Source organism: Chelmon rostratus, chromosome 4, assembly GCF_017976325.1.
Source record: "Chelmon rostratus isolate fCheRos1 chromosome 4, fCheRos1.pri, whole genome shotgun sequence".
Classification (NCBI taxonomy): Eukaryota; Metazoa; Chordata; class Actinopteri; order Chaetodontiformes; family Chaetodontidae; genus Chelmon; species Chelmon rostratus.
Genome location: NC_055661.1, coordinates 10811753 through 10826578, shown reverse-complemented (window position 1 = coordinate 10826578; position 14826 = coordinate 10811753). Strand labels below are relative to the sequence as shown.

The following is a 14826-nucleotide window of genomic DNA, read 5'->3' as shown; positions in this document are numbered from 1 at the left end:
AACCTTATTTAACTGTGTTATTGTCATGGAGATAAAAGAGTTTTTGACACTGTTGGTCAGTATTTTGTTGTTTCTTTACCAGAAGGCAGTGGCCGAAAAGCTGCTGCTAGTGGAACGATCCTGGCATACCTTGTAAGGCTTCACAGTCAGCCTGGTCAGGTACAGGTGATACAGGTCCGTCTGCTGCAACCCCATGATTTTTCCACAGATCGGAACAATTTTCCATAGCTTGCTCCTGTGATTAGAGGTTCCATACTGGCAAATAATGCAATAAGAAATCACAATTGCGTGTTGAGCCAAGGATAATCAGATCTGATCCAGCATATGTGGGAAACCAAGAGACACCCCTCTGGTATCTAGAAAAAAAATCTAGCCCTATGGTAGATAAATCACCTGTCCTCTAGAGTGACCCAATGTCCAAAAAAATGTGATAACGTGTCATCTCAGCCGCCTTTCCAGTGGAGAAAATGTTACAAATTGCCCTCTAGAATTCCTTACTAGTGGAGAAAATGTGACAAAGTACCCTCTCAGGTGCCTTTCCAATGGAGAAAACTGAATGAAGTGTACTGCCAGGTGCCCTTTTATTTTTTCGCCCCTGCCCCTCAGGCTGCCAGAGTCCACCACTGTTAACTATCATTATTCGCTGCTGACTGGTCGTATCACTTCTAGTTAGTACGAGTTTGTTGTTTTTTGTTCTGTCTTTGTTTTTATTTCAAGACAATCCCTTTCAGACAAGAAGTCCTAGAACAGACGATGTAAAGGCTCAGGTCATGAATAAGTTGAATCACTGTTCTGTCATATCAATCAGAGATGCTGAACAGCAAAACTGCGATTTTTTTACATGAAGATGTCACTGATTATTACTACAAAGCATGCAACAGGCTTCTGCACAGCAGTAGGGAGCTGCACACAGAACAAAAACAGAAAAAAAAGATTCAATATTTTATGGACATTAGAGATAGAAAAAAATTGCTAAGTGATTTTCAAAGACTGGGCTGAGACTGAGATAGACTGCAGCAAGATTAAAAGATTACTCTGGAGAAAGTGAAAGCAAAAGATAATTGAAATGGCGTGCTGCCAAGGACATCCCATGTCCATGGTATATAAGGCAGTCTGATAAACACAAAGTAGGAGAGCAGATCAGTGGCTTGTTGACAGAAAAGACACAGGTCCAGTATATCTTCTCAACAATCTGAAAAATTGCAGCGCAGGTTTGGACTTAAACAGAACAGAGTTTTATATTTTTAAAAAAATGAGATGCTACAATGTCTTGGGAGAAATTAAATGTGTGAAAGCTTATTAAAAAAATCTCACTCCAAAACAAAGACTGCACCTCAGACGCTGGAGCAGATGGACATAAAAGGGATGAGAGGTGTAAAGTCTAGAAATATAAAAGTTAAAAAATGGTTCGTCATCATGAAGCTAAACACGGACGGCGAGCGCACACATGCGTGCACGCACACACACGTACGTTCTCACACATACCCAGATCTACACACGTGCACGTGCAGCCCCGCGTGCACGCATGTACACACACAGGCTGAGACATCCAGAGCATCCTCTGTGCGCCAGGCTCTTCCTCCAGGGTGAGTTAGTGGTGCTTTTAAGTGCCGACATCAAAGAGGCCTGTATGGGTGTATAAATAGGCTTTAGGGCTGGAAAAGTTTTAGTTGTCATGAGTTTGATACCCAGTCGGTTAGACAAGGTCATGCATTGACTCAGTGACTTCTCCCTAACCCCTCTCACACATAGAAACACATGAGCACACACACACACAGAAGAGTGCATGGACACAGAGAGGCAGACGACCAGCTGCACACAGTGCACATGCATCCAAACCCTTTTGAGTATGCACATGTACAAAAGTGCACGCCAGGCAGACAAATAGCAAGTAGAGGTTAAGACATTCCCCAAATAGCCACAATTTTTCTGGCAAATAATTATTTTTTGGTGTAGTTTGTGGCAGGTGACTGGTCGTGATACGTCTTTCAGTTGGCCAAGGAGGTAAAATGAGGAGTGGGCACTGCATCACGAGGGCCAGAGTTTAGAGTACCACACACGGCACTTCAATCACATTCAGTGATTGAGCCAGTCTCTCACACAGCGCGTCATCATCCCAGCTCTGGGCTTCTACATTACAACCTGACATGACAATGTTCCTCTGTATACTCTCTCTGTGACTTCAACTGATGCACTGTGTTTACAGAGTCATTTACTGTTAGTGGCTGTTCAACTCATCTGTGTCTCTCACTCAGTGGAATTTGCCTGACAGAAGTTCTGTGAATGACAAGCCAAAAGTCGTGTGAAAATACCATAGCTTGATCAAATTGAAAATTTCTATCTGAACAGTGAATCAAATGAATGTGTGTATGTAATCACCCAACTCAGTTCCAGGGGGCTTATAGCACATTTACTTGTGGTAGCTCAATTTCCTTGTTCACAGCAAACAGGCTCTGATAATACTGTTGAAGAAAATCTCACATCTAGCCACTAAATACAGTCCAGTATCAGTAGGAATTACTTCCATATTGGGTAATTCTACACATGGTTTGCATCCTGTGCCTGCGTTGAGCGCCATACAGGAAGTATTGAGCCCAAGTGTAGCCAGGCATGTATGGATGTGCAGGTTGCAGTTGTGGGAGTTGGAGAAACAAATCGGACTTTCAGGCAAGTGGCCGAAGATCGTTCCCTGTTACATAGCTGCAAGTAAAATAAGCAGGATTTTTACAGTGTTTAATCGCCTAAGTATTACTTAACAGTAGTTTATTTGCTTTGACAACAATCTTTCCCTTACTTAAACCATACAGTTGTGGCAGGAAAGTATTAAGAAATATTGAAAAATTGCACAAGGATTGAAACAAGAAATTGCACATTGTTGTCATGGAAAAGTTAAGTACAGTATTTGTTCTATTGCACAGTAGATAAATATGTCTATATATGTGTGTGTGTGTGTGTCGCAGTGGGAATAAATATATGTACAGTATATATATGCATAGATGTAGTATTTAAGGGAAAAAGAATGTAATATTGCACAGGTTATAGCATGTATATGTGTGTTAATGTCTCAGCCAAACTGCATTTTGTAGCAAAGTACAAACAAGATCTTCACAATACATCCGTGCAAATGTATCACAGTAAACGCCTTACAAAGAAATGAAGGTTTTCTGTCCACTGAAAAGCTAGAGGGCTTAAAATTGAAACAGATACAGGAAGTCTTGAGTTTGTATTAACAGTGCAATGCAGAGCAACTATACTGATCAAACTGTTACATTTTGTACGGGAGTAAATGGTCCTATGCAACGAAACTCAGACGCACAGACTGGAGTGTGTAAAAAAGGCATGGTAATGAAGGATCAGACGAGTCTAAGAGATCCACACACTGACAGACAGTGAACAGGCAGGAAGAGAGTCCAGTTCCAGATCACTCACGACACAGACTGTGTCACAGCGTAGACTGGAACACAAGGTAGGCAGAGAGCAGGAGTCAGGAAGGCAGGTAAAAAAAAGTACTTAGAGGATCTGTGGAGTCTTGGTCGTTACCACTAGGATGAACAGACGATAAGACGAATACTGGGTGGAAGGCCGGTGCTTAAATACTGTGGCAGCAGGGTAGTCTCGATTGAATGATGGTGTCAGATGTGCTCAGGAGAGGAAGAAGCTGGACCAAACCTGCCAGCCAAGCCCTGCAGTTAGACTAAAACACATGAAAGATAGCAGAAAGACAGACAGGAGACAGAGGAGAAGAGAAACACAGACACACAACAGGACAAAAATGAGGGGGAAACTGTAGATCCCAACACAAACAGAGGGAACTAGAAATAAAGGCGTGCCTCTAATACAAGCTTGGTTCAAATAAAGGCGTCTTACCTTCCCCAGTTGGGGTAAATAGAGGCCCCGGTCACTATTTGAGTAAATACATCATGTCCCGTAGTGGCTAAAGCCATTTCATGCTGCTGTAAAACTAGTCCCTGTGTTGTTGTTTTTTACAAATCAAAGAAAGACAGCAGCCTATGGATATGAATACAATATATTGCAATTTAATACATTTATAGCAACATATAATATTTAGTCTTACTCCTGTATAATCATTTAATTATATTATATGGCAGATTTCAAGATCATTATAGTGAAAACACAAGATGAGGAAAAAGGTAAATATCATAAATAAATATCATTATGTGATCAAATGCACAAGGAAATGTAGTAAATTAGCTGTAGGTCCTTGCAACTGTTTTCTTATTAACATGAAAAAAACTTAAATTTAAAGTTAAAGCCACAACTATTTTCATAACTCTTAGAGTTCATCCTTGAAACTTTTGGATTTTATGACCAAGGCACTGAGTAAGCAATATGTGTGAAAAAAACACATGTCTCAGCAGTGTTGTGTTGCAAAAAGATAAATAATTGAGTTTCTCCCTTGCAAAGAAGCAGCCTTGGTGAGCTCATAGTGCAATACACTGTATAGTGCCATAGGTTTGCAATCCAAGAGTCAGATAACCTGAACACATTCAAATACATAGATACTGCAAATAAATAAAAGAAGAACATTAGCGTATGGTAAACTGAATATTGAAGTGCAATTTCTTCCACTCTGGCCACGAAAACATAAAACATCTCATACGAAAGGAATGTTTCAGTGTTCTACACTCATCTACTTCCTGCAGCTGCAGTAAGAGAAGCTGAATACATGATGAGGAAATTAAGAGTCCAAAGCCGACTACTTTATCCAAGTAAAATGATCACAGAGAACACCAATCAACTGTGAGAGCTTTGTTAACATGAGCTCACACCTTGACCAATTACAGTACAGTTTAATGGGTTTAGTATCATTTTTGTGGCCACAACAGTGTGGGAAGCAGGTCTTTGAGGGGAGAAAAAGTTTGAAACCAATTAAATGAGGACATTATCCTTCCTCCTGCTCTCTCTCCATCCTAATGTCTTCCCTTCTCTGTGCAGACTGTGACCAATACGATAAGAAAGAAATCCCAGCAGCATCTTCTGAAAGAAAGAAAAAACAGAAGGAAAACAGTGAACACAGAATGAGAGAGAAGACGAAAGCAAAGATCGTGTTCATGTGAATGAAAGCATGTGAGATATAGATAAAAATTGTGATATGCAAAAGATAACAGCTGGCTGCCATCCTGTAATTTTGTTCTATATATTCACATGTATCTGTGAGAGATGGGCAAAGTAATGATGAAAGACATAATGTTAATACTGAGACACACAAATCCCAGGTAGAACGTGGTTATAAAGGGATAGAGGAGAAACGGCATTGGCCTTATTTTTTCTTAAATGTGCCGTGCAGTGTAGAAACCAATTCTTTTCCTCTTCTGCTGGCAGGCGATGTGACACAGGAGGAGATTTCTGCCAGTATTTCCCCCAGAAATGTGTTCTTGGCAAGGTGGTACAGCCTGTGAAACAGCATTTAGACCATGCTATACTGAAATTCTTTTGCTGAAAACAATACTAATGAACTTCCCCGAAACAGCATTTAGACCATGTCAGAGCGAAACTTTCCACTACAAGTAACTCCATTGAAACCTTTCAAAACAGCATTTAGACCACATCAAACTGAGACTCTCTTCTCTTCCCTGCTCTTCTCCTCTTACCCCCAGCCCATCACTGTACAAAGTGAACAGCAGGAGCCCCAGTGGCAGCAGCCCCAGCGTATCAGGGCCTGGGCATCACTACAGCGTGGCATCTCTCCGCAGCGAGCACAAGGGGAGATTACTCTGTGCTCACATCAAAGGAGGTTTGTCTAACTTGGGTCTGGCGTTGTGCTGGTAGAGCGAGTCCTTGGAGCAGCCTCGCCGTTCTTATCTCTCCCCCACAGACTCTTTCTGCTTTCTGCTGCAACACAACTAGCTGCCGGTGACACTGACGCATGCAATCATGGCTCTGCACGGTCAAATGTGCACACAGGCAAACACTAGAGCACATTCTCTTGTATGAAAACACACGCACAAACACACACGCATTCACAAAGACACATGCAGCGTTGAGGCAGCTCTTTTTTTCCTCTCTCTTCTGATATTGGCAGAATTTGTTCTGCTGAGTGAGTCTCTCTCCCTCTCTCTCCATCCTACAGCCTCTGTTGAGAGCTGAACCTGGTTCAGTGAATATTTGAAATGGGTTAAATGATTATCCCCAGACAGATGCTTGCAAAAAGAACCCACTACACTTGAATTTGATGCTAAATATTTTAACCACTCAAAGTGTACTTACCAGCAAAGTGACCAAAGCACTTACATGAAACATATAAACAAACTGTGTTTTCACCGATAATCCTGGCCTTTATGCTGCCTGATTGCTTAAATGGTTTAAACCTGAAAATAACTTTGGAACAGTTTAAATAAGAAGAGTCTGCAGCCATGCTAGCAGCTCTGTGCTGTTAGAATTGCTAACATCAGCTTGCTAGCATCCTCAAAATGACAATGCTGAGGTTTTGCAGGTATGTTAACCTTGTTCACTAATTAGTTTAGAGTGTCAGCGTACACAAAGTACAGCTGAGGCTGGTGTTTGATCATAACCCAAAGTATTGACATGCATTTCACCAGTGGTAGAAGTAATGAGGCGTTTTACTTTCAGTGATTAAAAGAAACAATACTACATAATAAAAATTGTATTGGACTCAAAATGTGTGTACCAAAAGTAAAAGTACTCATGGCACCATTCAGGGTGCTATATTAATCATTCATAAATTATTGGAATATTATAAGTGATCAATACTATGTAAGGTCTATAACAATGCATCATATTTTATAAAGTAATCATATGTTTAATATGTTAAATCTAAATCTGAAATGTGATTATGTAATGTTATGTAATGTAGTGGAGAAAAAAGTATAGTATATCTCAATGTAATGTATTCTGAGTAGAGGCAGGTGAGCATATAATCTATATAGTCAAGTAAAGTACGTGTACTTGAAATATGGTAGAGTACTTGAATAAATGTACTTAATTATATTCCACTGTATTTCACTCTGAAACAAAAATGTCAACCTGCTGGTGGCATTAGAGGAAAAGTCATCAGGACCCATCGCCTGGGAACCATGAATGTGTGCCATCCATCCATCCATTAAATCCCTGAGATGTTTAACTGAAAACTTTGACCTGCTGGTGGCACAACACAAAAATAAGTGAATTAAAATGCACCATGTAGGGACCACAAATATCTGTAGGAAATTTCATGACAATCCATCTGGTTTATGCACAGATTGTTCAGTCTGGATCAAAGTGGTGGACCGACTGACCGACCGGCCAGCACTGTCATCCCCGGAGCCACGCTGCTAACATGGCTAATGAAAAAGACATTTTCTTATTTCTTTCAAGTGTCCACAGACAAGATTTCTGAATCATTCATGTATTTTGTTTCACACTTGAAAATCTGTGTAAAATGAATCAAATATGTGTTAGGCAGACAGAGACATAGTGTGTGTGAGTGTGTGTGTGTGTGTGTGTGCTTGCCTGTGTCCGTCTCTCTACTTGACTGCAGACATTAATCGACCTTGTTGTGAACAATGGAACAAATCTGACTGCTCCAGAAGTGTGAACCCCACCCATATCACACAGTGCAGTTTGATTGCACTGTTTACTGCTTTGAAAGAAAAAAAATAAACAATATATTCTGTACATCCCTGTTGTAAGAAGTCATTGTTGTAAACAACCCAATGATCTGGAACCGCTGGCATAATTGCTTATTCACCATAATTAAGTAAATTCAGTCAGATTGAGGGTCAGTTCAGTAAAATCAAGGCAGGAAACACAAATATCAGAGTTACAAGGTTCTAATAGAACAGCAAGTCTAATTAACACGATATTAGTGAATCATTAACCCAGTTCTGCCTGCTGGACCAACTGTTTTACAAATTTCCCTGCAGTACAGCACACCAGACTCACAGTGACCCCCCATGGTGAGAAGCCTGCATTACAGCCATAAAATATGACAGTGACTGTCCTTGGTACAAGTTATAATGTAAAGGTTTACTGCATTAAATTAGTTCTCTTGAATACACTGCATGCATTATTCAATCAGGATTTAAAAAGCCCATGTACTGAGGATGAAATAGCATTAAATCAGATTTATACATGCCTATAAAAGTATTATCATGTACATTGTGGTTCAAATGTTTGTCATTCGCTCTTTTTATCTTATAGGAAAGAGTTTTCTCCTGGCTAAACAAATCATTCATTCACAAATATCGGCCCTCGGACATCAAATAAACTTTGTCCTTGGCACCATTTCAACATCTGCGTCCTGTTTTGATTCCAAAAGTCACTCCAGAGACTGAACGCAAACACAGGAGAACAAACTTCACTGTAAACCTGCTCGGTCTTTAGCTCCTGTCTGAACCTCTGCCACCATGGACAAATCCATCCGCACGTTATTACTGCTATTATCCTTGCTGTCCATTTATACCGAGTGTGTGCACGGTGAGGGTTTTGCACTGGCGCCCATTGAACTTGCTCCCATCCCCTGTAATGACAAAGCAGTGGAGAAGCTGTCTCGTCTGGCTGTGACTTACATCAATGAGGATCGCACTGATGGCTATAAGTTCGCCCTCAACCGCGTTGCAAATGTCCACCTGCATGCTCAGGTCAGTACAGAGACACATGCAAAGTGGGGAAAGCTGCCTGGGCTTGTTGTAATACTCTGTCAGTGGGTGATTTGTTCATGTTTAACGAGGGGAGAGGGGTGGAAGTGTTATTTTCCCTTCTGTTGCGTGCTAAAACATCAAAACATCGCTGTGATAAAATGAAGTCGCTCATTGATAGATTTAACCAGCCGTGGCCAATCTTCATGTCAGTGGGATCCCATTTGAGAAGATTTGTGTGTTGCTGTTAGGAATGGCTGTGCACAGTCAAACTTCTAATCAGAAATCATCCTCTGCCATCGTCACAATGTGCTGACACTCCTCTGGGGAAATCATAATGAAATTAAACTCTGCCTCTCAGGGACTTGTTGCGGTCCCCAGACCCTAGTTTGGAAACCACTGTAGTATATCAAAGACGTGAAAAATATCCGCAATTAAATGTGCAACCACTCGCTCACGCTTTGTTGTGAATGACCGCCATCAGTGCATGTTGCTTGTAATGAATGAAACATTAAAATAGAAGTACAGTCTTTTATGTCATGAAATGAGAGGCCATCCCCTTTCACGGCTCATGAAAAAAGGCCTTTAGGAGTGAAGTGACTGTTAATAAAGTCCAGGTCATTTCAGTCCAGGACCACCGGGACAAACCTTACACAACCGGCCTTATGAACTTCATGCTGTCAGCTGCTGAAGGCTATTGTGGCAAGGCTGTGGGATTGATCAGGTCTTAAGAGGCTCAGTTCAGCTTCATGACCTGAAAAGGCTGCCGTTACACCTGCTCAATGTGTTGACATTTGTTTTCAGTGCTACCGCTCGAATCAATATTGCCCAAAGTGGGGAAGGTGAAAGTGGAAGGAAATTACAAAGAGCACCTCCAAAATGATTCCTTAAAGATCTAACTGAGCAAATGCAGGTGCTTAACAGAAGGCGTCTCATACATTTGCTGAATGATTTGTGTAATGCTTTGTATTGCTTGTGCTGTTGGAAAATCTGAGCTCTCAGAATTGTTTGCGTCTCCTCTCTCGTATTACGTGTGTTTGCACTGTGCATGTCAGGGCCCAGCGGGCAATGTGTATTATCTGGACCTGGATGTCCTGGAGACCAAGTGTCACATAGGCAGCCCAAAACCATGGAAACGCTGTGACGTCAGACCATTCATGGAAACAGTAGGACACACACACGTGCACAAACACATACACACACACACAGTTGTGTTCCATCATTTTTGGGGACATTACATAGACTTACATTAATTTCCTGGATTTCCCTAACCAAAACCATAACCACTATTTGTCTAACACTAACCCTAACCTAAGCCTAAACCTAACCGTAACCCTAAAATTTAATGATTTACGTACATTATGAGGACTTGGGTTTTGTCCCCATAAGGAAGGCGAGTCACCACAATGTTACTGACATAGTGTTCCCACAAAATGACTAATGCCTGGCCAAGCACAAACACACACACACACACACACAGTCTCAGTATCTCATTTAGCACCTTTATTTTGAGTTTCTGAAGTGTCATGGCCAGTTTCTTCCCAAAGATCACAGTAGAAGTGCAGACACGCCCATTCCAAGTCAGTATAACTTGGACTGTTTGAGTCATGTTGCTTGTTGTAAAATCTTTGTAGCTCTGTGGTTTTGATTGGTATTACTGTTTTTTTTTTCTTTTATTGTTTTCAGCAAATCTCCGGCAACTGCAACACCACCATTCTGCACACACCAGAAGGATACTCCTACCTGTACAGCTACGACTGCACGCTTGTCCCAGGTTCCATTAACATATCACTAGATTAGCAGTTTGGCGTTGGCAGTTGGTCTCACATGACTGTATAGTGTACAGAATGGCACAAGAACACAAAGCGAAAGAAGCTCTGTGTCATAATTGTGTACACAGGAGCCTGTAAGTATATAGTTTTATTTCCCTGTGTACTGATTTATTACTGTGAATGAGAATGACAATAAATCTCCCCTGAACCTTGGACCTTAAACATATCACGAAAAAATCTACAATATGATATAGCAGGGAGATGAGATGCCAAAAAAGACGGATTTTACCAAATTGTGTTGTATGACGTACTGTGTGGTTTTGTATTTTCAAAGATTAATGGTGCATCTTGCGTTTCTTGTCAATTTGTTGTAGTGACATCGCTTAGTATACAAGGCTCATCAGAAAGTAAAGAAAAGAAAGGAAGATCCCTCTCAGAATGGACTTTCCCTCTGTGGATGTTTTAACATGTCGCAAACAGCTGTAACTAATTACTGGCACGCCAAAATGGAACTGAGCCATAATTAATGTCATTAGTTACACCTGTGCATTATCCGCCATGACAAATCAAAATATGGGCCATGAAAAATGTCCATTGGTTTCACCCTAATTCAAGCAGATTTAATATTTATTTTGATTTTGAGGTACAGGCCTTTAAGGGCCAAAGTCTGCTCAAAATACAAATTATTTATTTTGAAGGAAGTGTTATGAAGTTATTCTTCTCTTACAACCAATGAAAAAGTTTCATCAGCCAAAATAAGTCAAACACCATGTGTGGGTGTACTGTGGAGGCTTGGAGACATGTTTTATTAACAATTCTGCTTTTACTTAAACTGCTAATTATTGCTTTTATTTACTTTCCATGTGTTTCTGCCCTACAAATTCTGCATACAAGATTTTGTTAGTTGTAATTTCAGTGCATTCGTTTACTTAGCTATCTATATTATCCCTTTCTGGTCCCTGTAGATCCCCCAGAGAAGCTCCAGCTGACCTGTCCAACCTGCCCTGTCCTGCTGCAGGTAGAAAGCCAACAGGCCGTGAACGCTGCTCGGGCCACTCTGGCGTCCTATAAGAGACAGTCCACACTGGGTGCCGGCCTCGGAGTGAAGAAGATCACCAGAGCTTCAGCGCAGGTACGACTGGATACGGAGTTATTAACTCTGATAGGACAAACTAAGCTCCGGTTGCTGGTTTCGTTCCACAACAATGTGTTGAATGTCACGTTTATTGGGAAATTACGCTTAAGAAGGATCTGTGGGTGTGCATGAACAGACGGTGGAGTGCACCTTTGAGCTTCTGTGCGCCCGATGAGCGCCATTACTGCTCCACAATAACCATAATGACACAATAGTCTGGCAAGGTTGCAAAGGATTACTGAAGGCACTTCAGCCCTCACTGTCTGGCCAGGCTTTTGTTTGAGATGAGAAATTGAATAGGATGCTCGGGGATGAAAGTTCAATATATTGCTGCTCTTTGCAAATGGGAATTCACCTTAGGTAATATTTTTTGCGGTATTAAACCAAGATGAGAGCCGTTTTATTACAGCAACCATACCACCAATCTGTATCTGCCTGTAAATGTGTGTTTATTTGTGCCCTTCTTCCATATAATTTCTGTATTCGAGGTTGTGCCAGTGAAAGCCACCTTTGTGGAGTACACGGTCCAAGAGTGTCCAGAGGGAGTGACAGAAAGAGGCACCTGCCAGCGAATGACACTCGACTCTGACACAGAGGTACTGAGCACAGAGAGTCCAAATTAGATGTTTAAATGCTAAATTAGTGGAATACATGACTTTAATATTTAAAAAAGATCAGCTGTGTGCATAGCCTTGTTGATGTGCATACATAAAAATGTTTCTTCTGCTGACAAAAAAGGGATATCATGGAACAACATTGTTTGAAGCAGCTCCATTAATTTGAATAAATGGATTCCTATGCTGACAATCTGACACTGTTATGACACAAATTAATGTTGTTCTAAAAACTTAAATAAACATCAATCAGCCAGCAGCTTGTTTACTATCACTGAAGCAGTTGCTGGAAGTGTTGCTTGATGACGTGACAGATTCATTTCTGGGACCACTGAACGGCTGCTGTAATTGATTCTTTTATGAAAGAGGGCTGACAGGTCATTTCCTCCCTTTTCATTTATTATTTGATTATTTATTTATATGATGTTGTTTTTTTTTTCTTGCAGTGACCCAGAATCCTGATAAAAATTAAATAAAAGTTTAATCTGCTCCTCTCAGACTGCAGGTTTCTGTACAGGATCTGTGTATGGAGACTTGAATGGCCATTCTGATGCTCAGGTGTCCTGTGAGATGTTCAAAGTACAGGTACAGGAAGCAGTTACGAAATATTTAGCATCACAATCAGAAACTGGTTTATAACCAAGCAGGTTTTCACATGCGAGGAAGTTGCTTTTGGTGTTGTGGTGCAGAACAGTCACAGCAGTCAAAAATACGTTCTGCACCAGTACATGCATCTTATCCCTAACACGTTTCTACACTTTTCAGAGCTCTCTTTTGTGTTCTTTCTTGACAAACACAGGAAATAAATGAGATTTATGCCGATACTTGTGAAACATGAAATTTGACTCAAAGCCTATTTGAGCCTCCACTGTGATAATCTTTGAATCATGACAGTACATTAAATACAGGGACACGGCTGCAGATAGAACATGTACACCTCCAAAAGAAAAGAGCAGAACATTCAGTTGTATTAAAATATGTCAGTCAGTTAGAGAGTAAAGTGGAAAAACTTGAGCCGAATGCAATGTGAAGTGTCAATCCACACTGTGGGAATGTAATGACCCACTGCCTGGTCCAGATGTCATTTGTTTCAGATTTTAATAAAGCAACCTTTAAAATGCTAATGTAACTTTCTGAATGAATGCCACTGGCCATATAATTACACTGTCATATCGTTTGTGTCTTCAAATGTATGTTTTGCTTGTGCGTGTTCAAAGTGAGTGTGAGATCTGAAATTGTAAGGTTCTGTGCTATAATTATGTTATCCTCTCACTCCTTTTTAGAGCTGTGGTGTGTAACGTTATCTTGCATGACTGAGACTCAGCCAGCGAGAGTGAGTTTGTTAAACCTCAGTTGGATGTGATCGTGTCTCTCTGTCTGCAGAATGTGGACATCCTCAGACCAGTGGAGCCTCAGGGTCACGACCTCCCTCAAGACCCTGACATCCCAACCTTCCCGACCCTGATCAATGACCCGGGAAACGATCCGCAGCCTGTTCCCTCTGACCCAACACTGCCCCCTGCTGTTCAACCAGCGCCATTTGACCCCACGCCCATTCACCCCGTGCCCTTTGACCCCTCTGTTGTGGTTAACCCCTCTCAGCCCCTCAGCTCATCTTCCAGTGAGTCTGATGAATGTCAGCAGCAGCAACCACGAGTTACTGGTCCTTTTGATTCATCCTCTGAAGAGATAGGAGGCTCCGTGGCACTGCGACCACCCTTAAACTTTCGCTACCAGAGGCGTGAGCGCAAAAAGCGACAAGCCTTGTTGCAGACCTCGCCCACTCACAACCCCTTCTTCCTTTCTGATTTCCCCAGTGGGGCCTCTCCTTTCCGCTCTTGTCCCGGTCCCTCTCGATATACCACAGTTTAACTGGTGCTGCGCAGGAGTCCATTTGTTCATGTTTGATTCATCCAGTGAGGTGGTGGACCAACAAACTGCTCTGTTCCCCATCACTGGAGGCTTGTAATAATTTGTACCATTGAGAGGAATGATATCTCCCCTCACTGGTCTTGAAATGACCTCTCTGTTGCTACTGTTACACCCCTCCCAAAAACAACCAAAGCTTAAAACAAATGTATTTGAAAATGGCTTCATATATTTGAACAATTTGAATAAATATCAGTTTAATCTCCTGTCAACTGTTTGAAGGACTTCTATACTGACAATACTTAAAGTAACAGTTTTCCTCTTATAAAACAATTAAAATTTAGATTTTAGAGCTTGATTCATCAATTAGTTGATGGGAAAAAAAATCTGCTCCTATTTATAAGTAATTTAAGAAAAATGACAACAAATCTGTATATTCAAATGAGATTTTCACGTGTTTTAATCTGTCTAAATTGAATATTTGGATTTTGGCGTTAGTTTCTGACATTTTGTAGTCTAATTGACTAATCAGTTCATAAAAAATGTGAGTTGCAGCCCTGAAATATTGAGCTGCAGAGTTTTCTCACAACCCATGAATTCCCATGCAGAAGACTGAACAACGCCATGATGGTGGATAAATTAAATTTAACATTTCTTTCAGCTTGCCATGAAATGTTTTAAGGAAGCACCAACAGTAAACTGAGTGAACCCTGAATATCACAAAAGATCATGTTGCAAGTTTTAGAGAAAATTGCTGTGAGGTAAGCAAAAAGTACTGTGACAGGATGCAATAGAACTGCGAGGGAGTACAAACATAGTTAAGTGGTCATTGAACATGG

The 14826-nt window shown here is 41.0% G+C and overlaps 1 protein-coding gene across 1 annotated transcript; it reads left to right on the top strand.

The window, feature by feature from the left end:
- Positions 1 to 8366: 8366 nt before the first annotated feature.
- Positions 8367 to 13990, top strand: si:ch211-262h13.5 (uncharacterized protein LOC571127 homolog). The gene is made up of 7 exons (XM_041936138.1): positions 8367 to 8600; positions 9653 to 9763; positions 10284 to 10371; positions 11335 to 11501; positions 11993 to 12100; positions 12617 to 12703; positions 13502 to 13990. Exons 1-7 carry the CDS (start codon positions 8367 to 8369, stop codon positions 13988 to 13990), a joined length of 1284 nt encoding a protein of 427 aa, XP_041792072.1.
- Positions 13991 to 14826: the final 836 nt, after the last annotated feature.

Coding starts and splice junctions, on each gene's coding strand:
- si:ch211-262h13.5 (XM_041936138.1), top strand. CDS start 8,367: ATGGACAAATCCATCCGCACGTTATTACTGCTATTATCCTTGCTGTCC. Junction 11,502..11,992: donor TCACCAGAGCTTCAGCGCAG/GTACGACTGGAT, acceptor TCTGTATTCGAG/GTTGTGCCAGTGAAAGCCAC. Junction 12,101..12,616: donor CACTCGACTCTGACACAGAG/GTACTGAGCACA, acceptor TGCTCCTCTCAG/ACTGCAGGTTTCTGTACAGG.